The 27902-nt window shown below is 44.2% G+C and overlaps 2 protein-coding genes across 3 annotated transcripts in view; both read left to right on the top strand.

The window, feature by feature from the left end:
- Positions 1–9167, top strand: part of ndp (norrin cystine knot growth factor NDP) — a 17921-nt gene extending 8754 nt beyond the window's left edge. For both annotated transcript variants that reach the window (XM_084023122.1, XM_084023121.1), the window contains 2 exons: positions 3950–4407; positions 7775–9167. In XM_084023122.1, the coding sequence (XP_083879248.1) occupies positions 4201–4407; positions 7775–7999 (432 nt within the window). In that variant the 5' untranslated portion in view covers positions 3950–4200 and the 3' untranslated portion in view covers positions 8000–9167. The remainder of the gene's footprint in view (positions 1–3949; positions 4408–7774) is intronic.
- A 10621-nt stretch (positions 9168–19788) lies between these two features.
- The window catches only part of mao (monoamine oxidase), a 29264-nt gene continuing 21150 nt past the window's right edge, over positions 19789–27902 (top strand). Inside the window, 2 exon segments of the mRNA XM_084023756.1 lie at positions 19789–19845; positions 19847–19925. Of these exon segments, the coding sequence (XP_083879882.1) occupies positions 19804–19845; positions 19847–19925 (121 nt within the window). The 5' untranslated portion in view covers positions 19789–19803.

Raw genomic sequence — 27902 nt, 5'->3', positions numbered from 1 at the left:
GATATCACCAGCTTTCAAAGCTCAAGCGTGAGTCTCCCAAAGAGGCCGTGATTATGATGTGTAGTCACCTTGTAGTGGGGGATGTCCCCGTTTGCACAGCAATGCAGTTGGAGCGGGGCTGCCTGGGCTGGCAGCAGAACAGGCCGATCAGAAGGGAATCTGTGCTGCACATAAAAAGGTAACGCAGAGGGAATGTCTGGCAAGCTCACCTAATTGTTAATCAGAGGACAATGATGGCTGGAGACCAAAATGACAGCATTTACGGTAAAATAAAGTTTATTTGGCTTGTCCTTGTATTTACTAGGTGGATCACTTTTGTCATTATCTTTGTTTGCTTTACTTCACAGTAGGGCCAAGACCAGTTGTCTGTTTAACAAAAACACATGTTCTAGTGGGGGATTTGTGATTTATGAGGAAATCCTGAGAACGCTTTTCTTGTGTGGCCATAAATACAGATACATTCTTATGTTTGATCTCAATTGATTTAACATGTTTTCACTTTATAAAACCCTTTTAGAGTTTGGAGGATGCTACGGCCACATATATTGTCTGTTCCTCCACGCAAGGCTGGATAACCATCTGGCGATTGCCACTGAGCCCCAGAGCTAGGGCCCCACAGAATTCCTCAATTCACTGCATGTGTAGAGTTGATAGACAATGTGCACCCTAAAGTACGATATCAGTCAAACCTGCAATAATGTTGTTTGACCACTTAATAGGCAGCAGAAACCAGCACTCACATATGATCACCTCTTAAGTTGATGTTGTCTCTGGCCACCTGGCGATTGTACGTCCAATATTCACTCTCCTTTTAGCTCTGGTTTTGATCTCCACCATCTCCCGAGGGAATTATCTGGGTCTTTAGCTGCTAAATGTTCGACTTTGTTCAATAGTTAACTCTGTGTGCTGTTTGGTGCTTAGCAGGTATTTAACAGTCAGTTCTTAGAGCTTATCTATTAGAAAAAAACATGCAGTAATATCTAATTGTGTTGCCATGTGTTGTAGATCTGAACAAAGATCTTGTTTTCATTAATAAGGGCCAGTCGGTGTTATTCCATCAGGGATTGGAGCACTCGTCGTTGTCTGGGTGGCATATAGTGGAGAAGCCATGTGTCGTCTGCTGTATGAACAGTATTTAATGGGAACACACACACAGCACAGAGGCTGGTAGGTTGGGTCCCAGGGGATACATAGGGGCCCAACAGCAGATTCTTCTGCTGATGCTCCCTCAGTTGTATTTTATTTATCCTTTATGTAAGTCCTGGTCAAGATGGGCAGCCAAGTAAAAGGTTATAAATACAAACAGGGAGAGATCATAATGAAAAACATACCAAAACACAACAACAGGCAATCAGAATCGGCATTCAGGCTAAAAGAATGAGAGTAATTTGACGGGGTAATGATTCCGAGTTAATTGTGGAGCTCATTCCAAGCTTGTGGGCGTAAAAGGAAAAGGGGGATTTAGCCAGCTCTGTTAGGGTGATTGGGACCATGAGGAGAACTTCTCCGATGATCTAGTGTTATAGCTGCTGGAGGATTATGGCAGTAAACTGGATATGTACTGTGGTAATTTACCCAGTTAAGCTTTTACAATAAAAATGCAGGGTTTTTCTTTTTCTCCTTAAGGTCATTGAAGTGCAAGTGATATCACTATAGTAATGCTGACAAAAAGGTACTTTGGACTAACCTTTTTTTTTTTTAAATGAAAGCAACTTGGCCTGAGTGTCTTTAAGTAATATATCAATATGGACATGGAGGTCAACTTGTCACCAAGCCCGATGCCATGGTGTGTGTAAGAGGTAAGCCTCTCTAGATGAGTGCCATCTAGTGTTAAGGTCCTCCTCACTCCTTCATTCTCACCCTCAGAATGATTGAATGTGTTAAAGGATCCTTTAGCCTACATTCCAGCGGCGCCCTCAATGACAAGCACACTAACGCTGCAGCTGGTGATACCAGCAGAGATGGGGATAGCAGTCAGCGGCCGTGAAGCGATGGCCGCTGGCTGTACTGTATCAGGAAACCTGCTGCTCCGAGAAGACCGGGCCGTCCGCTATGTAAACCCTGCAGCACATGTTCGACGGGCCAACAAAACATCTCGGGGAGTATTTATTTGAACAGGCCAAATGATACTTGAATTTCTCTCAAGAGGAATGTTAAGGTTAAATGATTCCCCTTAGAAAGAAAAACATTGGGGCTAGAACGGGGAAGAGCAGCAGGGAGGAGGCATATAAAGCTTTGGAGGAAACTTCACGTGATTTCTCGTTTAGACGAGGAAATCTGTGGAGTCGTGCAGAGATGAAGATGGATGCTGAAGCGGGAGCTTTGATGGGATGCAGTATTTTGTTCATTTCCTCTGCCTTAGCTGAGCCAAACACTCACAAGTGTGTTGTTGCTCACATGAACCCATTCTTATGTTTTACACACAGGATACCGGTGGACACATCCTCCTAACTTCTAGTTAAAACGTGTAACTAAGCCGAGTCATGTGTCACATGGTCTACACATGCAGAGGTTAGCGTAGATGCTGCTATAGCATCCGTTCTTCATTGGAAGGAGAGCAAAGAACAACACTGACAGAAAAGTTGTTTTTCACTCTTTTCCTGACTCGCTTTGGCAGGAGTTTGATTGACAGATGGTTCATCCAATCACATGCCAAGTCATTTTTTAAAGTGCCTGCCCTTCACTAAACAGTTCCCAAAGACGGCTTCGTAGATGGTTCTCTGTTACAAACCATTCGAAAAGGAAAAACAAATATTTCAAATTTAAAAAAGGGAATAACATCAGACTAAACTGCTTAAAAAGGTCAGATCATTAATACGTACCGGTAATTTAATGTTTCATGCTCATTCTTAACTGCATGAACACTAACTGAAAAAGCACATTTTCTCCTCCCATGCACTTTGAAAGAAAAGAAAAGTAATGTCTGCGCTGACAAAGGGCTGGCAGGTAAATTGTTGTGCTGTAAACATCCTGTTAAAATGTACATTTCTTTAGATCAGATATCAAAACAGATGCAATACTAAAGTCCATTACTTGAGTGTTAATGGCACACAGACTTAGTGTTTACACTGTAGTCTCACCGTAGCCACTTACCGCCCAAGTATAAATCAAGCTTAAGGACTTAGGAATAACTCAGACTAATTCATTTATTTACGAGTAACTTGTGCAAACAGTCAAGAACTCTTGAATGTAAATTAACATAAAAAGCCTTGAACCTGTATTTTCAGTTTAACAATAATATGAATATTGAATAAATCTTGACCCTCAATCACTACACTCCTTTCTCACTCCGACTGCACATGTACACGCCTCCCCCTAATTCACAACACATTGCCTGTTCACGAAACCTGCCTCAGCCAGCACCGAGCTCCCTCTCAACAGGAGGCCTATTGTCAGGAGGACAATAAAACCATGAAGTCGGGGAAAAGAAGAAGAAAAAAAAAAGAAACTACATAAATAGATGCGAAAAATATGCTGCGAGACTGGCAGAGGGGTTGCAGTCAGGAGTCGGCTTGTTGGGAGAGCGATTTGTTTTAATGAAAAAGTCCTTTCTGGGGAGAGGAAAGGGCCTGGCTGCAGGCTGTTTGTGCATGGCTTAAGTTTCTCCTCTGTAATAAAAGCAGCAGGAGTTATGTGTCTACATGTGTGTGCAGTGCGTGGGTGTGCATGCGGAGACCGTGGAATAACACAGACAGGGTAGGCAGCCAGGTTTGGAGACCCACACACACTCATCAAACAGTCAATCAACAAACACTAGGCAAAACTATACATGAGAATCTGTGTGGAGGCAGCTCCATTCACTAGAAGGACTGGGTGATCTTTTCTGCAGCACGTATAGTAATTCCCTTGGATGTACAAATGAGTAATAGACAAAACACACTGCCTACACACAACATTTTCTTTCGTTTCTTTATCCGTTCAGGCTTTCCTGTTTGTCTCCTTCTTGCAGACTGTGGTGGATCCGGACTGAGGGGGATGGAGCGGCCCGACGAAGCAGCCCTCCTCCTACCTTTCTCCCTGCAGCTCGCTGACCTTGAGCCCCCGCTGTACTAGCGGCACCACGAGAGAGACCAAGACCCTGAGACACAAATCGGATGAGAGGCGGACGCGACTGTGAGGAAGAGAACTAAAGGGAGAGCAGAGACGGCGTGACGCGTTCGGACGTCCCGTGAGGATCGAGAGCCTCGGGGTGGTCCCGTCATGAATCCTTTCATCTCTATGGGCCCCCCGTCTGGCCTGCTGTTGGTCCTGATGTGCTGCCCCCTGCTGGGACTGGTCCAGTCTGCCAGCAGCAACAAGGCCGGCGATAAGGGACACCCACACCTGGGGGACACCGACCCCGAGCGCTGCATGAGGCACCACTTCGTGGAGACCATCACACACCCGATTTACAAGTGCAACTCAAAGGTAAGGCAGGAACAGACCCGCCCACACACCTCACTGTGGTCACCCGCCCGTCGTTGAGTTGTGAGAAGTTGTTTAATGCAAAAGGGCCAGTAATTACTTGACAAATGAACTCATGTGTTAGAAAATATCAGGGAAACAATTTGTTCCAAAGCGAGCCTCAGAGACTCAAAGAAAACCCCAGAGCACCGGCCAAAAAACTCCTCCAACACTAACTTCATTTATCTCAGACACTTGTCTCTTCCTACTAATATTACTCTTGTTGCCCCTCAAACCTCTCCTCCATTTGGCCATTTGTGTCTCTCTCTTTATCTCCATCTGTCCGTCATGTAGACAAGTCTCGCTGTGTGTGTGTGTGTGTGTGTGTGTGTGTGTGTGTGTGTGTGTGTGTGTGTGTGTGTGTGTGTGTGTGTGTGTGTGGTGCTGGACATGGGCCACGTTGCAGACATATTCTGCACCTCAGCTGGGACACAGTTTTGGCTGTAGTGGACGTCTCCCTGTCAGCTTGTTCTCTGCTGCTTCCGCCAAGGGCTAAAGAGAGAGCAACGGTCTGAGGGAGGAACGAGAAAAGTGGCCGGTTCCCAAATAACATCCCCTTTATGTACGGGAGACCGATGATCCATTAAAGCGTGGCTGTCAGTGTTGACTCCGTCTAGTTGTTGTGCAGTTGTCCAGCTAGCGTGAGCGATCAGTTCTTTGGTCTTTTTTTAAATATTCTGACTGAGTGCAGCGAGCAGGTGGCCAAACCACATCAGTGCTGAGGGAAGTCAGGGCTGAACACACTCACAGCGGGACTCGGGCTTTCTGTTCCACAACAGAGAGAGCTGATGGGACGCCTGGCTGAGCAGCCGTTTTACACCTCGGTGGGTTCACTCCATACCGAGTCCACGTGCACCAGGACCTGCTGGTGGGTGTGTGGGTGTGTGGCGGGTTCTTACATTTGAACATTTGCTATAAGTTTAATTAACCAGCCGATCTCCTGCAGATATTATACAAATATCTATACAATTACTCAAAAAGTGCAAGTGCTACTTTCAAAGTCTTATTTAAGTAAAAGTATTATTAGCATAAAAAATACATATACTTTATGTACCAAAAGTAAAAGTAGTCATTGTGCAGAATTTCAGAATAATTTCTAATGTTATTTAATTACAATTATTGAGGTATTAATGTTCAGTAATGTATCCTATAATAGTATAAACCTTTATTAGTTGTGTTGTATTATATGAATAAAAAACATATTGAATGAAAGTATTATTTTGTTTTAGGGACCAAACAGGAAGTTAGAAAACAGACATCTTCTTATCTCCAAAACATTCCTGTTCAGTCACCTGACATGAGCTGTTATTGTAACTCTATGTTTAAGAAATCATTCTTTCTGTTAGTTTCCTATGAGGAATGACCCTTAAATACCCATGAGCCTCAGTGGCGAAGACACTAGCCAGGAGAATGATTCAGAGCTGTATGACATTCACACTTTTTGACAAGGTCAACGTACCTCTTCATTAGCACAGGGAGTTTTCTCAGTTGTCTTTCGGGGTTAAGAATGAACTCAGAAACCAACAATTGTATTCATCAAGTAATTGATGTTTAAAAAATGTAACATCCTCAAATTGCATGTTTTGGCCGACCAACTGTCCAAATCTCACGTACTTAATTTATAAAAATGACATGAATCAGGGAAAACAAATTCACAGATATGATAGGCTGCAAACAGAGAATGTATTGATTAAATAAGTAACCCCAGCCTCTTGTCCAGGGTCATACAAATCACAGAAAGAAAAAAATATGTACACATACAGAAAAAGGGAGAATAATTAGACAAGTAATAATAATTGGGAAAAAATAATATATATCTTAAAACATCAATGGGTAGAGTTGCTGCTAACGATCGTTTTCATTATCAAATAATCTGCCAATTGTTATCTCTATCAACCAACCAATGCCAGAGGACAGAGACGAATGTCCATCCCGTCCGAGGCGACATCCTCAGACGTCCCGCTTTTGTCAGTCCAAGACCCGAAGATACTCAGAATGATGTAAAACAGAGAAAACAGCAACACCTTATGCTAACCATAAATCATTTTAAACATCAATCAATTCAAAAAAATGGTTGAAAAATAAGTAACAATAAAATACAATTATAGCCAAAATAATACAGTGCGGGCTGCACGGTGGTGTAGTGGGTAGCACTCTCGCCTCACAGCAAGAGGGTCCTGGGTTCGATTCCTCGGTCGGCCCGGGTTCCTTCTGTGTGGAGTTTGCATGTTCTCCCCGTGTGAGCGTGGGTTCTCTCCGGGTTCTCTGGCTTCCTCCCACAGTCCAAGGACATGCAGGATGGGGATAGGTTCATTGGTGACTCTAAATTGCCCGTAGGTGTGAATGTGAGCGTGAATGGTTGTTTGTCTCTACATGTCTCCCTGTGATAGACTGGCGTCCTGTCCAGGGTGTACCCTGCCTTCGCCCAATGACAGCTGGGATCGGCTCCAGCCCCCCCGTGACCCTGAATACAGGATAAGCGGTAGAAAATGGATGGATGGATAATACAGTGCAGATCAATTCATCCAAAGCTGACCCTCAATGTGAAAGTGAACTGATTGAACTTCAAGGCAAAATGTCTCAACCTGCCACTCATTACAGGGGAAACAGTTTAATGCTCCACGATTGGACGTTGCTTGACCACTATATCAGCTTCTTTTTTTCCACATACAGCTGGTCATGAATGAAAGGAGGAGCGGGGGGAGGTGGAGGAGGAAAGGGGCGTCGCTGGAGAGGAGTTGGCGCTGTTTGACAGCCTGATCCTCAGCTGGGACAAAGACAAAAGGTCTTAAAGTGGCGACAACTCTGTGTGTGTGTGTGTGTGTGTGTGTGTGTGTGTGTGTGTGTGTGTGTGTGTGTCACCCTGCCACGGCCCCAGACAGGCTTTTGTTAAAGTGGGTACATGGGTGGCGACACACAGCAGCTGACAGAAGGACATGACACAGGAGTCTGTTTAGGGAGGCGACAGGAATGTGGTGACCCACAGAGGAATGCCAGTCAGACGGTCACAACACTAATCAGGACAGTGCTTTGTGTGTGTGTGTGTGTGTGTGTGTGTGTGTGTGTGTGTGTGTGTGTGTGTGTGTGTGTGTGTGTGTGTGTGTGTGTGTGTGTGTGACCCTGAGCTCAGAGCTGCAGCAGGTGTAGGAGTCTTTTCAGCTATCTCCCAGTCTGCAGGTGCAAGGCTGAAGGCTGGGAGACGAGCAGACAGCCCACTTCTAGGCCAGACTCTGCCGTCCATGGAAGCGCCGGGGCTCGTGAACAACACCCCTGTGTGAACGACTTATCTGTGTTTTCTTAACTCTGCGTTTCCCTGCATGCTGCGTTCCAGATGGTGTTGCTGGCGCGCTGCGAGGGCCACTGCAGCCACACGACCCGCTCCGACCCCCTCATCTCCTTCAGCTCCGTGCTCAAGCAGCCCTTCAAGAGCACGTGCTCCTGCTGCCGGCCGCACACATCCAAGCTGAAGGCGGTGAGGCTGCGCTGCGCCGGCGGGACTCGCATTACGGCCACTTACAGATACATCCTCGCCTGCAACTGTGAGGAGTGCAGCTGAGCGAAGAGCAGCACTCTCCCACACCCTCAAGACTCTCAAGGCCCAGGATCCTCTTGGCCTTGGGCCGGACTCTAAAGCTATCCAGAGCGTTTCGGTTGATTGTTGGATCAGAATATTGCCCCAGAGGACAGTGGCTCAAGATGCTTGTTGTTATCTTGGGAGTGATAGTTGGAGCGATCGTACCACCCTCACGCAGACCCTTAAAATTGACCCGCAGCCTTCGGGACTCTGACAGAACATACTATACCATGTCCATTATGTGCATTCAATCAGTGCAAAGCATATTTCTCCAGCAGCACGAGGCCAGACACCGCAAACTGACGCTCCCACGGGCCACTTGGAAAGTACAGGCCTCCTTAATTCATAACACACATGCTCGCGACGCACTACAGTATGAGAGCTCATTACAAATATCTTTAACAGCTTTCTGCCAGCTCCATATAAAAAAACACAACAACATGCCTTGTTAAAAAGCAGCATGGGAGAGGATGAGGGCGAGCAGGTCCATGTGAGCCCGGACATGTGGTGGACCTACAGAGACGCACCTGCGCCATGCTTATTTGCCCAATAACATTTAACACACTCCCGGCGGGCTTTCATCTAGCTGTGTTAAACGTGAGTGATGCTGACAGGAGAGCTCATCAGGTGGACCATCGGTGGAGGCAGACGGTGTAAGAGGAGCTCCGAGGATGAAAGCAGGGCGAGAATAAAGGTTAAGCCTGGGTGGTCGTGTGGACTGACTATAGACTATCAATGTTCATTTTAACTGTATTCTATTCTATTTGAATCTTTGTGATGTTCCTGTCAACGTTGTTGAAACCGTAGATGCCGGATTTATGAAACTGCCGCTTTTGCCTGTCATGTATCGTTACCAGTGTTATGACTCGAAGGAATCCCTCCTGTCAAAACAGTGCTGTGTTTTGCTCTGCATACATCTGTAATCACGTGGTCTGGGTGTGTGTGTGTGAGAGAGAGAGAGAGAGAGAGAGAGAGAGAGAGAGAGAGTGTGTGTGTGTGTGTGTGTGTGTGTGTGTGTGTGTGTGTGTGTGTGTGTGTGTGTGTGTGTGTGTGTGTGTGTGTGTGCCAAATACAAATATGTCTAAAACATAATGGGCCGTCAGTGCTTGTGGTCAGTTTACCTGAATTAAAAAATGAACAACTCAAGTCACGTACCAGTTGTGGTTTCTTCTGTCTTACACCACAGAAATGCCAGTGAATTAATGTCGGGTTTTATGGATCCACTTTTGAATATTTGATATTTAAGCAATTATTGTTATTATTTTACTTTGAAATCCATCCGTCTGATTTAATGGGTTTAGATCGTCAAAGGTTTTTCAAAGCCGTGCACAACTTCAAATCCATTATATATGCATCCGATAAAAGAAAATCAAATGAGTTAAATTCTGATTAAAAAATTCAAAATCTGGTTACATCCGGAAACCCAAATTCCAGATGAAAAACTCAAACCAAGGATAATAAATCGAGCCTGAGAGAACAGACCTGGACTGTGGTTTACAGTATCAGGCTACGTCTGCTCGGTCACATGATCCAGGAAAGAAAAGGTCAGACGAACGACTGAAACCTCACACACTGGGATTTTTCTAAAATCTGTGAATCTGAAATTGTTTTTTTTTTTTAAATTGCACCACTTGAAAGCTAATGTCAAAGACGAGAATTCTAACAGGATTCAAAGTCAATCAGTGCTCTGAGCAGCTGATAATCAGCCTGATTCGTCTCCTGTCATTGATTATCTATTTGTTTGTCCGCCCCGTTTCCTGACTCCTACCTACCTTTTGACTCTGAGTCAAGTTGCTCCAAACCTGACGTTGCACTGTGCATCGTTCCCTGTGAACCCCTCGTGCATTTTTAATCTAGCACAGGAACCATACGACGTGTTAGGGCCACTGTAGGGGGAAAAAACGGAGCTGAGAGAGGGCGACAGTTTTCTGGGCTGACATGTAGAGACAGACAGGTAACCAGTCTATCACAGGGCTGACATGTAGAGACAGACAGGTAACCAGTCTATCACAGGGCTGACATGTAGAGACAGACAGGTAACCAGTCTATCACAGGGCTGACATGTAGAGACAGACAGGTAACCAGTCTATCACAGGGAGACATGTAGAGACAGACAGGTAACCAGTCTATCACAGGGCCGACATGTAGAGACAGACAGGTAACCAGTCTATCACAGGGCTGACATGTAGAGACAGACAGGTAACCAGTCTATCACAGGGCTGACATGTAGAGACAGACAGGTAACCAGTCTATCACAGGGCTGACATGTAGAGACAGACAGGTAACCAGTCTATCACAGGGAGACATGTAGAGACAGACAGGTAACCAGTCTATCACAGGGCCGACATGTAGAGACAGACAGGTAACCAGTCTATCACAGGGCTGACATGTAGAGACAGACAGGTAACCAGTCTATCACAGGGAGACATGTAGAGACAGACAGGTAACCAGTCTATCACAGGGCCGACATGTAGAGACAGACAGGTAACCAGTCTATCACAGGGAGACATGTAGAGACAGACAGGTAACCAGTCTATCACAGGGCTGACATGTAGAGACAGACAGGTAACCAGTCTATCACAGGGCTGACATGTAGAGACAGACAGGTAACCAGTCTATCACAGGGAGATATGTAGAGACAGACAGGTTACCAGTCTATCACAGGGCTGACATGTAGAGACAGACAGGTAACCAGTCTATCACAGGGCTGACATGTAGAGACAGACAGGTTAACCAGTCTATCACAGGGATGACATGTAGAGACAGACAGGTAACCAGTCTATCACAGGGCTGACATGTAGAGACAGACAGGTAACCAGTCTATCACAGGGAGACATGTAGAGACAGACAGGTAACCAGTCTATCACAGGGCCGACATGTAGAGACAGACAGGTAACCAGTCTATCACAGGGCTGACATGTAGAGACAGACAGGTAACCAGTCTATCACAGGGAGACATGTAGAGACAGACAGGTAACCAGTCTATCACAGGGAGACATGTAGAGACAGACAGGTAACCAGTCTATCACAGGGCCGACATGTAGAGACAGACAGGTAACCAGTCTATCACAGGGCTGACATGTAGAGACAGACAGGTAACCAGTCTATCACAGGGAGATATGTAGAGACAGACAGGTTACCAGTCTATCACAGGGCTGACATGTAGAGACAGACAGGTAACCAGTCTATCACAGGGAGATATGTAGAGACAGACAGGTTACCAGTCTATCACAGGGCTGACATGTAGAGACAGACAGGTAACCAGTCTATCACAGGGAGACATGTAGAGACAGACAGGTAACCAGTCTATCACAGGGCCGACATGTAGAGACAGACAGGTAACCAGTCTATCACAGGGAGACATGTAGAGACAGACAGGTAACCAGTCTATCACAGGGCCGACATGTAGAGACAGACAGGTAACCAGTCTATCACAGGGCTGACATGTAGAGACAGACAGGTAACCAGTCTATCACAGGGAGACATGTAGAGACAGACAGGTTACCAGTCTATCACAGGGCTGACATGTAGACACAGACAGGTAACCAGTCTATCACAGGGAGATATGTAGAGACAGACAGGTTACCAGTCTATCACAGGGCTGACATGTAGAGACAGACAGGTAACCAGTCTATCACAGGGAGATATGTAGAGACAGACAGGTTACCAGTCTATCACAGGGCTGACATGTAGAGACAGACAGGTAACCAGTCTATCACAGGGCTGACATGTAGAGACAGACAGGTAACCAGTCTATCACATGGCTGACATGTAGAGACAGACAGGTAACCAGTCTATCACAGGGCTGACATGTAGAGACAGACAGGTAACCAGTCTATCACAGGGCCGACATGTAGAGACAGACAGGTAACCTGTCTATCACAGGGAGACATGTAGAGACAGACAGGTAACCAGTCTATCACAGGGCTGACATGTAGAGACAGACAGGTAACCAGTCTATCACAGGACTGACATGTAGAGACAGACAGGTAACCAGTCTATCACAGGGCTGACATGTAGAGACAGACAGGTAACCAGTCTATCACAGGGCTGACATGTAGAGACAGACAGGTAACCAGTCTATCACAGGGCTGACATGTAGAGACAGACAGGTAACCAGTCTATCAGGGCTGACATGTAGAGACAGACAGGTAACCAGTCTATCACAGGGCTGACATGTAGAGACAGACAGGTAACCAGTCTATCACAGGGCCGACATGTCGAGACAGACAGGTAACCAGTCTATCACAGGGCTGACATGTAGAGACAGACAGGTAACCAGTCTATCACAGGGCCGACATGTAGAGACAGACAGGTAACCTGTCTATCACAGGGAGACATGTAGAGACAGACAGGTAACCAGTCTATCACAGGGCTGACATGTAGAGACAGACAGGTAACCAGTCTATCACAGGACTGACATGTAGAGACAGACAGGTAACCAGTCTATCACAGGGCTGACATGTAGAGACAGACAGGTAACCAGTCTATCACAGGGCTGACATGTAGAGACAGACAGGTAACCAGTCTATCACAGGGCTGACATGTAGAGACAGACAGGTAACCAGTCTATCAGGGCTGACATGTAGAGACAGACAGGTAACCAGTCTATCACAGGGCTGACATGTAGAGACAGACAGGTAACCAGTCTATCACAGGGCCGACATGTCGAGACAGACAGGTAACCAGTCTATCACAGGGCTGACATGTAGAGACAGACAGGTAACCAGTCTATCACAGGGCCGACATGTAGAGACAGACAGGTAACCTGTCTATCACAGGGAGACATGTAGAGACAGACAGGTAACCAGTCTATCACAGGGCTGACATGTAGAGACAGACAGGTAACCAGTCTATCACAGGGCTGACATGTAGAGACAGACAGGTAACCAGTCTATCAGGGCTGACATGTAGAGACAGACAGGTAACCAGTCTATCACAGGGCTGACATGTAGAGACAGACAGGTAACCAGTCTATCACAGGGCCGACATGTCGAGACAGACAGGTAACCAGTCTATCACAGGGCTGACATGTAGAGACAGACAGGTAACCAGTCTATCACAGGGCTGACATGTAGAGACAGACAGGTAACCAGTCTATCACAGGGCTGACATGTAGAGACAGACAGGTAACCAGTCTATCACAGGGCTGACATGTAGAGACAGACAGGTAACCAGTCTATCACAGGGCTGACATGTAGAGACAGACAGGTCCATCCTGAAGCCAGAGAACCCGGAGAGAACCCGCTCCACAGGGAGAACATGCAAACTCCACACAGAAGGAACCCCGAATCCGGACCCTTATATCGGCTATATGTACACGAAGCCAAGAGAGAGGGGGGCAATATTCTATATTATATTAAAAAGTGGCAAATTTGCCACTTTTCTTCTCTGAACACTGCCCCCCTCTCTTGTCTCTGTTTCTTTTTCCCCCTACAGTGGCCATAATACGCCGTCGTAACGATCACCACCTCTAACCATAAAAACGACTCTAGAGAGACATGTCAATGCATTGAATAGGTGATCAGAAATAGTTTCTAAAATGGGGTTTGACTTCATGAAAATCTTTAAGGTTATGGTTAAAACTCAGGAAACAGCCTGTTTGAATACATTGTCATTCTTATGGCATTGCTTTGCTTGCATGGAGCCAAAGATGTAAATGTGAAGCTATAAAGTCTCTTTGATGATAAAAAAAATAAAACAGCAGGACGCCCTTCTTATGACCTGATAAAACTGGTGGATTAATCAAGTGTCCCATTATAAATCCTCCTCACGGTGTGTGTGTGTGTGTGTGTGACTCAGCTCTTTATGGTCTCTACACACTGCACAGATGTCTTGGTTGTATTCGGAGCTGATACGTTAACCTCCCCATGTGAAGCAGCATCAGATGCTGTTCTGTTCCAGACGGTTCAGTCCCGACTGCACCTGACAGCACAGACTCTTCACACGTGAACCCAATAAAGACCGCTTCCCCCCCAACTCTGGATTAATCCCACTTCCTCCGCTGTCTCCTCTCACTGTGTCTCTCCTTCATCAGCGTGCACGTGCACGTCGGCGGAGAGGACATGAAGCAGGAGGTGTAATTATTTGGGGAACCAGTGTGACAGGATGACAGAGGGCGGGATAATGGATGTCATTGGCATGCTAGCTGTGTCCTAGCAGAGAGACATGAGGAACGCGGCTGGAAACTTCCAGACGTTCGGATTAAAGAAGCAGAAATATCATCCTTACAAATACACTTTTTCATCTCGCTCGATTTCCAGGTGTGAAGCAGGCGCATGTGATCTTTTTATAACCCGTCTCCACACACTTCCATCCATCCTGGACCCTAACCAGAACCATCCGAGTGTTTCATAAAAGTCAGAGAAACGAGGCGTTGTGTTGGACGGCTCTATAGGTGCCTCCTTGTTACGGAGTAAGTTCACATCTGTACGTTTAGCATTCTATTAACGGGCCAGATGTGAACCGTGGACTACGGCCATGTGCTGGAGGGTTGACAATGTGACCATTCACAGGCTTCTCACTGGAGTCGTGCTGAGGTTTGTGATCTGGCTGTCAGCACATACTTAACTGGGAAAATATCAATACAATCATGTCAATTGTGCAGGAACGCTTAAACACTTTAACAGTCTGAACACGAAACTCTTCAATGCGAGGGCAACAGAAAGTAACATTTTATGGGCTTTTTTTTTTTCACATTTCACATTAGATTCCCTACAGTGCTACATATGTGCACATGTGTTTAACAGTATGGAATAGTTTGTCTTTGACGGTGAATGAAGGTGAAAGGGTTGACAAGATGTGTCGTGTCTAGTCTGAAACGGAAGCACAAGCTGGTCCATCATATCAAAACTCAAATCTGTATTTCTCTGGTGACAGAAACTGAAAAAAATGTTATTTGTGGTGCACTAATAATAATCACAAAATCAAATTTGGCTTGTAATAGTCCCACTTACGATATTACAAACTTTGTGCAAGTGATGCCCTTCATCTAAAGGACATGAAGTTTATTTGTTCAAAGCTGTAGATGATGTGAAAAGGGTGCTGCAGGAATGAGTCAGCATTTTTAAAACTTCTAGTTCCCTTGTCTCAAAGTCAACAGGGTTTTTTGTTTTGTAATGTTTTTTTGGTGAGATGCCTTAAATAAGGTCTGTGGTTAACACGGGCTTCAGAGGTTTTATCGCTTTGTTCTACGATATAAAAACAGTAAAGATCACACAGGAAATATTTAACTTGTCTTTAAAAAAGCATTTGCATACAGGTGGCTAAATGAGAACCTCATCCCCGACTAGTCTGAGGTGTAGTTTGTTTGAACGCTAGCTTTTTTCCTCTGGTGATTGCATTCATGCTTGTGAAGATGATCTTGCTGATCGCACCATGTACGTGTCATTGTGTTTGCCACAGCTTATTTTCTGCAATAATCCAAAATCCAATGAGTAAATCCTATTGGCTTGCCGAGGGAACCATTGTTCTGCTAACGTCATCCCTGCAGCACTCTATTGCAGACGCCAGGCATCAGCCAAGGTTATAAATGTTACAAATGACAAAGGATGAAGAATTGTAACAGGAAAACGATGTATAAATGCATCACAGTGTAAGAAGCCAGGAGGATTTCTGAGTGAACAGCAGTGGGCTGCGTTTGCTTATGTTTATTGAAGTATATTTTTTGCAGTCGGAAGATATCCAAGTCACAGCAGAACACTGGAAAGCACCGCTCTATTGAGATCAGATGTACAAAACATTGCTGCACATGTGCTGAGGTTTAGCAAGCATGTTGGTCAGACATTAGCTGCACTCGATGCCGTTGCTCCAAGGAAGCAGACTAGAATCAAACAGACATGTTAGACAATGAGATTTACGCTTTGGAAAGTTTAAGAAGTCCACAATGTCTACTGATTATGATAAATATATTGATTTTAGAAAGAAATTTAATTAAGGCCCCATTTTTATTTGGATGCCAGTGCTGAAAATTCACACCAGCCCAAAACATTGTGGAGAGTCCTTAATGAAATGGGCTCCACAGGGAAGCCCAAAACAAAACCTGGCAATATGTGAAAGAAAACACTCTTAGTAATGATTTAGAAAGTGTAAAAGAAATGTAAAAAGTCAATCCACTTGGGTAAAACTGAGTCAATTCTCTTTGGAACGAGGAAGGAATCGTCATTCGTTTGAAAGTTTCGGAGCTAAAACTGTATTTCAGACAAGTGTCTGGTATTTAGGAGTAATGTTGGAACAAGCACTGCAGTCTTTTGCTGCTAAATTGCTCATTTCAAATGTGCAAAATAATGGTATTCGGTATTTGACCAGTCCACCCTTGGCGATGAACTACGCTACACATAAAATATGTGTGGTGATTTTTATTTAAACAATATTGTAGCTTTAACTGACGTTGTTTTGTGTTGTTGCAAGTAAAAGTATAAATATATTGAATATTAAGATTGATTTTGTGTGTCTGTTTCCATGTAGATCGTGCTTCTTTGTGTTTGTTTTGTGTTCTGACATCTTGAGTCCATGTTGGAAATACATGTTTTCACTTCCACATTTCTTTGTCTGTTGATTCATAAATAAAAATCAATCGATCAATTCAAAGTTCAAGGTCTACTGGTTATTGTCATAGTGCAACACAGGGTTGTGAAACGTCTCATTATGCTGGAAAATGCAAGAAACAGGAACAGCAATGCATTCCTGTAGGGCATTTTTAATGTAAAGGAGGAAAACTAACAGCAAAAAATAATACATTTTATATATTGAGCATTATCAAGACACAACTTAAAATAATCATTAAAAACAACATATTTATTAAACTACACAACATTAATCTCACATTAAAAGCAGTTCTAAAAAGGTGCATTTTGATTTGGGATTTGAACAGAACACAAACACTGGTGAGTTATCTGGGCAGACAATCAGACTTAGCATTAAAAATGGTATTTGTGACGTCCAGACCTCTGCTGCCCCCTGCTGACACGCCACACTGCACACACCTGCAGCTGGGTTTTAAAGGAGAAATCCGGTCATTTTTGACCCCATGTCCGTTGTCCTCAGGGTCATCCCGACTTATTAGAAGCAAAAAACCCGACAAAAATTGACGTTGCCTAGCCCGAAATCTGTACCTGCCTGGCAGCCTTCCAGACTCGCTCCAATGCTAACCCATTGGGGCACGTTATATCTGCTTTCCTGGGCCTCAGAAAACAATTCCAAGACCTATGCAACACAGGTTGGGTCCGTACGAGACACCACGGCGCTCGTTTAGCTCAAATAGTGTTGCAAAACGACATAAATATGTGTGTTTTAGCATGAAGTTACTCACCTCAAATCACCCCGTAGACATTAGCAGTAGATAGCCGAGCGCCTGTCGTCCCTCCCAGTCACCGCAGAAACGAAAACAACGGAAATGGGGTCAAAAATGACCGGATTTCTCCTTTAACCTCGTTCTATCAAACAGTCGTCTCTGTATCTCACAGTGAAGGTGGACATGAAAGGAGGAGTGAAAAAGCAGAAACCATTTCTTTCTTCCTGACTGGATTATTAGAACGACAAGATCTCACTCTAGCTATCATGATCGACACCTATGGTTCCTATAATCCTGTGTTTATTTATATCAAGCGATCAAATGACAAAGTATGGAATTAGGTGTCGGGTTCTCCAAATGGGGCTGCTTGGTGGTGTAGTGGGTAGCACTGTTGCCTCACAGCAAGAGGGTCCTGTGTGGAGTTTGCATGTTCTCCCCGTGTGAGCGTGGGTTCTCTCCGGGTTCTCCGGCTTCCTCCCACAGTCTAAAGACATGCAGGATGGGGATAGGTTCATTGATGACTCTAAATTGCCCGTAGGTGTGAATGTAAGTGTGAATGATTGTCTGTCTCTACATGTCGGCCCTGTGATAGACTGGCGTCCTGTCCAGGGTGTACCCTGCCTTCACCCAATGACAGCTGGGATCGGCATATCATCAACAAAAACAAGTAGTCTCTGTCTCTCACATGAAGAACTTCACATATATTTATTTCAGGGCTATTGTAGAAATAAAAGCTTTAATTATTGGGTTAGTGTGGAAATAAATAAATATGCAAACAAATAGAAAAAAATAAATACATGTTTATATTTATTTGACTGACTATTTTTTTTAATTAATTGTATTCAAGGAATTTCATATTTCATTAAATATAAATAGAATATATAAACTGGATACAAGATCAGAAATAAATGGGAATAAATACACGGGGAAGTGAATAAAAATGTAAAAAGAAAAGAAAAGCCTTAATGTTCCTTTGTTACACTGACTAGCAAAAAAAGAAAGGTTCTTCATATGAAACAGGTTGGCTCTGCTTTAGACCCTTACCTCCCCCAGTGTGCTCCTCCCTGGAAGGACGGGGATGTGCTAGTGTGGGACTTCATGGCTTATTCCATAAATTGGATCAAATGAGGATTAGGATTAACCACAATCGTGGTCATGTTAAAACACTAGGGGGCCCTCAATTCAATGTCAACCCAGACGAACATTTGCGTTGGAAAGATGTTTGTAAATCACATTTCATAGAAAACCTTCGGTAGCTCAAGATCAGCAGGTGCTCTTGAATCTGTAATACAATCAGGTCATTTTTACAAAGAACCGACAAACAAAACACATATCCGACATAATAAATCAACCAAGTCAGTAACATGCAGACTGTACAGGTATTACAACGTTGCAATCATGTCATATTACAAATATTTATAGTAAACATGCAAAGGTTTGGATCTAGAGCCATTGTAATAGAAACACAGACCTGAAATATGTCTCCCAAACTGACATATTACAACACTAGACGCCTTCATCAATACCTTGCTGACATGCTCCCAGCAGCCCGGTGATCTGATCAGGTCTGGGCTGGCTTTAACCGGCCAACCACAAGAGGGCAGAAGAGACTAAAGAATACACATGTGCAGCCAGTCCATTCCTAGGAGGGGTGTTAAGACAACATATGTCAAGTGCAAAGCCTTTGAGTTATTGTTTGCACACTCAGGAATTTAAAAGTGAGTCACTGTGTCAGGGCGGGAGAATAGATCAAAGTAATTCAGCTCGGGATTTCATTAAATGCTTTTGTTTCTTTGACTACATGACTGACACTGTGACCGACTGTGACCTCAACTGTCAGGAGGGACGATGATTTAATTAATCAACTGGTTTTTAATTATAACTGGCTTCTTTGTCAACTTATTTCTTATTAGACAGTCCTGGTTGTTGAGATCCGGAGCTCGGAGGCTTTTCTTGGCATTAAACAACTCATTTACAATCATTCACTTTGTGTGTTTGATTAAAGTCATCTGACACCGCTTATTTGCCAAGTAATTACATGAGAAGGTGTAGCCTCCATCATTTAGGTAATAGTCATAAAATAAGAATAGTATATAGCACCCTTTAAAACAGAGTTTACAAAGTACTTAACAGACAAAGCAAAGTGAAAACAAGATGCAAGTCAATAACAGTGAGGCCGAATTAAACCAAGACAAAACACAGACAGATGAATGGATGAAAACAATAACAAACTAAAAAAACAAATCAATAAAATGAATGCAATAAAAGGACAATGCAATCAAAGCAAAACCATACTATGTAACTGATAAGAGGCGCCCTGGAGCCAGACAGTCGCATCAGCAGCACCAGGAGCAAAGTCCGTGTCGCACAGCGGTGAATACTGCGTCCAACAGAGGTCACACCTCCTGACTGGCGTCCCTTTCTCCGCGGCGCTGCTCTACTATCGGTGGGCGGAGTCTGGAGGGAGTGGACCAGCCCGGCGCTTTTAATACAGATGCGCTCCTCCGTGCGCCCTGCGTTCAGCGGCGAGCGGACACGGCAGAGACGGACCGGACAGCACCATGACTGCAGCCAGCAACACCTACGACGTGATAGTGGTCGGCGGAGGAATATCAGGTAGGTGGAACACCGCCAAACTTTCTTTCGGCCCTGCGGCGCGCGATTGATTCAGTCTGAACCAGCGCGCGCGCCTCCCGTGGCTGCGCGTTCGTGCGCGGTGACCAGACAACTGTTGCACAACAAGCGGCTCGTGCGTCGTTGACCAGAGTGGAGCAGCCGCCGATTCTCTCGTCGTCTGACAGATACAGAGACTCGTGTCAGGCGGACTGTTTCTTCTTCACGGTGTCACATCCGCTTTTCTCCGCGTTCACGTCTCTTCCGCGAGGCGTCCTCCGCTCCCACGAGCACCGCTGTGTATCACCGCAGCAGAGCTGTTGAGTAACCGCTAATCAGCCGGAGCGCACCCTGTATTGCATAAGAGGAGGAGGCTCGCCCCGTAAATTATTCGTTGCAATGTGCAAGTAAGGCTGGTATGACTTCAGTCACATCACTTTACAATATGCTTCTCATAAAGGCGCCATGCTCATTTTCATTTGAGCCAATTAGAGATGCGCGTCAACTACATCTGCTTCGGCATAATTTGTCAGCAGCTGATAGGAGTGATGCAAGCTTTGCTGATGATGCTGTTTCCCCCCACTTCCTCCAACATAAATGATAATATGCTGTGCGTGTGTGTGTGTGTGTGTGTGTGTGTGTGTGTGTGTGTGTGTGTGTGTGTGTGTGTGTGTGTGTGTGTGTGGCATTGTTATATTTCCAGTTCATTATTAGCAACAATATAAGTGATATTGTGGTTTCTGGTGTCAATACCAAAGATTGTGCGGCTGCCTTTTAAAGTAGGGCTGGGCAATATGGAGAAAATAAAATATTCTATATATATATAGATATATATATATATCTATATATATTTTTTTTATAATACCTCAATATCAGTAGTGCGACAATATTATATAGTTCATTATTGATGCTTTCACAAAATATTAACAATTAGATTTTGATTAAATAATGTAATGTTGATATAATGTGTTAGTGGGAAAAAGCAAATCATGCAGCTGTAACAGTCATTATTTTAATGCAGCCTTTAACAGCTGAAAAGACAACACTTGTACCATTTTAATATATCATGATGTCCAAAATCAAAGACAATGTCGAGTCATGAATTAGGGTGACCACGTGAGAAGGATGTGGTGAAATTCAGGACAGGAGTTGAGGATGGGCGTTGTCTCACCGCCACAGAGGGCATTGCCTTCAGTACATTAGTTTCAACAAGCAGTCGTGATAATATTGGATTAATCTTTCCTGAACACCAGACAAAAAGTTTCTGTAAAATGCTCTGTAAATATTTCAAATCAACATTACTGTGCATAGTTGTTCATCAATTTGCGACCCTACCGAACCGGCCAAAAAGAAAACTACAACAGCCATAATTCAAGTAGGCTCCAGGCATGACAGTTCCCGTCAGCCTCATTTTAAGCCAAATCATGAAATTCATTCCTAACAATGACCTGAGTAACATGAGTAGTTTTGAAACATGTTTTGTTTTGTTTTGTCCGTTCACCACGTTTCAAACTGTTTCAAACTGTGACTGTTTCCTGAAGAATGTCCGTTTGTCTTGAAAGGTAATGAGAGTGCCGTTGTATGAACATCATTTAGTAGGGGGCAGGGTTCAACGGGTACAGTTCATGGAATACGTTCAACAACAAACTAAATGAATGTCCATAACCTTAGTTCTTGCCGACAGAGTGCTGCAATCAACCGATCCCATAAACCATTGCAAGGTTTTAGTGCAGTCAATGAAGCGGTGAATGTGACTTTGTAATGCCTAAGTCAAGTACATTTAGGACAGGAGTTGTACCACAGTCAGCTGAAGGTAAGAACTGGACTGTTGGTGGGCAGATGACATGAGTAGCAAGTTTTATTCCATATTCTGGTTACTCAGTACTCTCTTGCCAACCGTATAGGCTAATGAATATATCCCATAAGCTATGGTGAGATTTTAGTGCACAGTGTAGTTTGAATGCATAGTCAAGTCAAATTATGTCAACTTCATTTCTAAAGCACATTTAAAAAACAACAGGAGGGACAAACAAACAAGGACTTTGATACAATCGGACATCACTTTGCATCCAGAGGAGTCGACTCCTGCTGGTCATTAGAAATAATGCAAGTTTAAGCTACTTCCACTTCCTCTCACTTCCCCTGCTGGACCGCTGTCCTCTTTCTATTAGACTGAGAGGTCAGTCAACTGCTTGCCTGCCTGCACGTCTGTCTGTGTGTCAGACAGTGAAGAATGTAGGTCAGTGTCAGTTCAAATACCAGTCAAACAGGCAAAACAAATGCTGCAGAAAAAAAGTTAATTTAATAAAACTGGCAAAAAGCACCCCTCTAGCTTTCTCTAGCCCTGCCCCTCTTCCCTCGTGTCACATTAGGCTCTTGTAATTACACCATTTGCTTATACTGCTGCCCTTTACCGTCTTGCAATGAGGTCCACATATAACAATCACTGTCTAATCAAAGGACAGATGAAACATGGGGGAGAGGAAGAGCTCTCCTCAGATGTGTGGTTCTCCGTTAGCCTGCAAATGCAATTGTCCTTTTCCTGCCTGCCAGCCGCCCATCGGCAGGACTGTGGCCCTCGAGGAGCAGCCAGCACTTTCTGAGAAAACATTAAACACTTGTGACAGCCTGTTATCAAAGCAGCAGCAGAGAGGATGCCGGGGAGGGGGAGGGGGAGGGGGAGGCAAGGGCACGAAAAACAGAAATCATGTGGAAGAGAAGGAGGAAACCACTTCTTCCTGTTATGTCTCAGTAGATGTGAATTTGGGAAATCAATTGAGGCGATGTGAGAAAGAGGAAGGAGGCAGAAATCTAAGTGTGTCGGAGATTTGGGGAAGAGAGAAAGAGAAATGCAACGAGAGTATAGGGAACTGGAAAGAGGATGGGAGCATTAGAACACAGTTCAAAAGTAAATTGCAGTCCTATGCAGTAACCCCAAATTAACAGCAGTAGATGATTTAGAGTACTTGGCCGCCATGCTGGACTGCAGGCCTATAAACTGCAACGCTGGATTCCTCCTCCTCATAGACCTCCACCCAGACAAGTCTGCCGTAAAGGCAAATGTCTGTTAAATGACATCACATTTAATAAAAGTCATGGATCAATTCTCTTGAGGACGTTTTGCAGGGCCAAATTAGATTTGTGAACCAAATGTAAAACCTCAAGGCAAGGGCGTAGTCTTAACTTTGGGAAAGACCTTTTTTGTCAAACAGCTGATATGCACAGTGGCTCTGTAACTCCCTTCACCTGCAGCTATCCGGCAGCGTAGTGCAGCAGGTTGCCTTATTATCAGGGCAGGTATCCCTAAAATGTTGCATCAACCATGGCTGAAATAACCACTACTGCTGCTGTTTCCATGTGGATGTCCCAGAACCATGTCATGTCTGGATTCATACCATCATCACTGTGTCTAGCAAGCCACACATAGGCTGGTTTACTACACCGGCATGAACCCCAAAAAATATTATATAATATTAAAATTGTGCTCTGAATAGGAATACACAGATGAAATAGGTGCCACAATTTTGTTTTAACTCAAATTTAATCTGTTTTATTGGGGTTCGGGTTGATCAGTGCTAGGCTATGCTGACATTGTAGCTGCTCCATCATCACTTAAAATAACATGATATAGGCATAGATACGGAAGCGTTGTTACTCTTAATACCATAGACAGTGTATGGCTTATAGGTGTACATGTTTCAACAACATCAAAGTTTTAAACGGTTACGTCCTGTTGAGTTATCATTATGCTAGCGGCTAATGGTTAATACAAAACAGAATCGTATACGTTATCAGCCCTGCCTGTCTACGTTAGGAGATGTTCATTGAACAGGCTAACACAATAACGTGTGTCTTAAAAGTCAACCAGAACCAGTGTCAGCCTGCTCTACCAACTCTATTTGATCAGCAAAGTAAATGTGATGCCAAGCCTCCAGGAACAGGAAATAAACAGGACTGTATCTGAATACACCAGAAACAAACTTTTTTTCTCCGTTTTGCCTTGGCGTCGTTTCAAGAAAATCCGCATCCAGACGAATCCACTGAAAACGACTCAGCGCGCTGTAGTACATATTCCAGGCCCTTATGTAGCGCTGTTTCTGCTACAAAAACGCAGAAGAAGAGACGGAGCTTGACGGGATGTTTGCCATATGCTATGGCAACACGTGAGAGTTACGGCTAATCTCCGCCCGACCACCCGATCAATAAACACCCATAAAATGACAATTTGGCCCGTATAAATAAAAACCAACAATAAGCACCAACAGCCGTCACCCTAAGGACCGTGACGAGGCGTTGTCACACGTTGGGATGGATTAATTAGACAAATAAATGCCTACATTCATGGGAAGTTAGCTAGCGGTTGTTTGTTAGCATCGTAATAAAGTAGCATATCTGCAACTTTTTTCTCGGAATATCGCCCCCTCTCTCGGCTCTGTTTTTTTTTCATACAGTGGCCCTGATACGCCGTCGTACAGATGAGCAGAATATCTGCTACGAGCACGGAGGCCGCCGTTATTGTTGTTGTTAGGAGACGTCGCGGGGGAAGAAGTCAGGCTCGAGGGTCGAGGAGCGGGGCGATGACGTCAGCATATTCGTTTTCGACGTCTACACGAAAACGAACACGAAACGGAGGGGTGCCGTTTTTTTCTTTTCCACCCTGAGAGCTGGTTTCAAAAAAGTGTGTTTTCAGGCAGCGAAAACGCCGGATCCGTATGGACGGCAGGGCGAAACGCACAAGACTTCTGCGTTTACGCACCGAAAACGTTTTCGTGTGGACAGGCCCTCAGAGTCTGGTCCAGCTGCTTTGATTCTGCCTCTTGAAGAGTCTGTTGACACCTCTCTCTTGAATGGAGAGAGGTGTAGGGGGGGCGAGGGGGGTCTCAGAGGTAAGCAGTTGAGGAAATCACATGATCTGAGGCTGGTGGATGGGGGTTCAGGGGATGGTGTCAGGACTGCACTGTCATTCAAATCGGCAGTAGAACGCATTTAAGTTGTTGGCCAGGCGTTGGTCGTCAGCGGGGTGGGGGGCCGACAGTTTATAGTTGGTCAGCAGTCTCAGTCCCTTCCAGACAGATGCTTTCTAAGAACTGCTGTCAGAGTCTCTGCTGTAAACCAGGATTTGTTGTTGTTATATACTATCCTGGTGTGAGATTTCAATTTCAATTGGCTGTCCTCACAGAAGCTGATGTATGATGTCACGGCCTCAGCCTTATGATGTAAGTTTCCAGAGCAGGGGGACAATGTTATAGGATCACTGTTACATCTTTACATCAGCCACTGTTGATGGAGAAACGGATACCTCCACCTTTAGTTTTGCCAGAGAGCTCTGTGTCGTGATGGGATGAGAAACAAATCCACGGGAGTTGTTTCCCCCAAAGTTCATGAGCTCTTCTCTGGTGTAAGAGCTCCAGGTAGTACGGCAAAACTGCATTCACAAACAAAACCAGACAAATCGCTGTGCAGCGAAACAAAGAGGCAGCCATACGCGGCACCATCTTGATCTTAGATTTACTGACTTGTGTGAGAGACACACTTGAGCTGGTGTTAAGCAGCAGATGGACACAGTTGAAGACCAGCTGGTAATCATAGTGGAGCATTTATCAGCTAAAGAGACAGATATTTCCCTCAGGAGTTGGTAGAAAGCAAAATGGAGTTAAAGGGAAAAGTATCGGCCTTACATCAAGACCAGCATATCAAACATGGTGATGTGTTCGTGGTGTGTTGATTACTTGGCCACTAGAACCAGTTGTTACCGGTTTATGAGGTGAGATGAATGAGCTTTGAGTTGGGGTTGGGGAGGACGTGGTCGCCGTGGTTCAGCCGTTGTTCTTTTAAAAGAGTGGTGATATTTAGAGATCTGGGTAAGGACAACAGTGTCAGCACTCAGCACACACACACTAACACAACTGACGTGTGTGTGGCAGTTCATAGTCTCAGAAAGACAGAGAATATGCATATTTCTTAAAACTACTACAATTATAAAGTAGATCAAAACAAATAGGATTATATACAATACATTTTGATTTAAATATAAATAGAGTTATTATTACAAATATATTGATATTCTATGAAAATGTATATAATACAATATATCAAATGTATGAGAAACTAGAAGGGCAAGCAACTTCAACCTGCACAGTGTTGGTCTTTATGAGTGAAGCTGATCCCGCGTCATATCTGAACACTCCCAAGGCAACAGAAACCTTCTCTGACAGCTCGGCTCATTACTTTCAACATGTCTACGATCCTAAAACACCTCTTTATCTGTCCAGCTGTTCAAACATGGGAACCTGTTGGCTGAGCTGCCTGATTTAATCATTAGATGGGCCGCTCATGTTTGTTTCCATTTGCAATGATCTGTGTGCCGGCACCTCTGTGTTTGTCTTGTGTGTGGCGGGTACAGCCATGAGAACTGCAGCTGTAATCTCAGCCGTGTTAAAATTATAATGATGACACTGATGGTGAAAAAACCAACATGTAGTCCTCATTTCTGAAATGTTCCCATCTTTCCTTTGTTTGTCCGACAAAGTGATTTATTCTGCTGACGTCATTGACTTTCTGCAAGTCGTACTCGTTTATGTTTGCATGAAGGTAAACTGTAACACTAATTTGATTCACTACAACCGCAGTGCAGCTGATGATGCTGACATCTGGGGCTGGGCGATTTTTTAGATTTAATTGATTCATTCGCATTTTTACTTTCCTACAGTTTGTGAAATGGTTGAACCGCAAATTCCAATTTAAAAACAGTTCTAGACTCCGCAGGTTTTTTTGCTTTAAGGGACTCCGTAGTAGCCGACTCTCTCACCTTCCAGAAATCACGCAAAAGTCATACACGTACACATTCACCGCGCCCCGACAGACGGACCATAAAAATGTCCACAAACTCAAATGTCCTTTTGCCAGCCAAGTGGTGCTGTTTTTTTTTTTTTTTCTAATTCTTGACCAACTGATTTTTTCACATAGGCCTAGATTACTTGGTAATCTCATTCATTTTTATTGTGTTCATTAAGAAAATATGTATTTAAATTTTGCCTTGGTCTTTGTATTTTGTTTAGAGAAAAACAGAAAAAAATTGAGGTTTAAATCGAAAATTGTCCATTCGTTTGAAAAAAATCTAGATTTTATTTACTGATTTACTGACATCCTTCAAGTCCTGACATTGTGTTGACGTTGCCATTGCCCCACGCTGCCAACTCCCTCCATCTACACCAACCGGGCTACACAGCACCTTTGCAGCTCACTCAGATACACCTTATTTGTTCACTCCTTACAAAATTAGACGCTAACTGCATTTCGTTTTCTCTGTACTTGTACTCAATGACATTAAAGATGACTCTAATCTAATGTAATCTAATTATATTAGCAGGCTGTGACCAGGAACTTCCAGAAATCCATTCATGGAATAGTCCGGCACACAACCCCCCTTTAAAATGATGAATTGTTGCATTTGCAAAATTCCTAAAATGTCGTCTGTTTTCCTTCAGCCAAACATCAGAAACCGCATTTTCAGTCTGTAATATTGTATATTCACTGGAAAACTCAAAGACAAGGCTCCATGCCTACACAGAGAAAAATAATTACTCTCCTGCCTGAATGTCAAGCAATCATGTAATTGCTCGTCAATATTGCTCCTCGGTTTGTTTCCTCTAAACAGCCAATCAGTGTCTCCGTGCTGAGAACATGAGGGGGGAAAATGTGATCGCTGCGTGTCTCGTAAATGTTTCACCCTCCCGATCAATACGGAGCCTTTCAGAGCGGTGATTCAAGTGGCTCACTTGTCACTCAGCTGGTATTTGGTTTTCTGTGCGCTCCTGTGGAAACAACGTTCTGCTGAGGTGCAGACACACACACACACACACACACACACAAGTTTTCAAAGAAAATCAAATGTCACACACACACTGATTGTATTTAGCAGCTAGGCATCACACAGGATCCTTCCAGAAGACAGAATGGCAGTCGTCAAATGGTTTGTAG

This window comes from Eutrigla gurnardus (genome assembly GCF_963514095.1).
Source record: "Eutrigla gurnardus genome assembly, chromosome: 12".
Taxonomy (NCBI): Eukaryota; Metazoa; Chordata; class Actinopteri; order Perciformes; family Triglidae; genus Eutrigla; species Eutrigla gurnardus.
The sequence above is the reverse complement of the archived record's forward strand: the minus strand, read 5'-3'. Positions and strand labels throughout refer to the sequence as shown.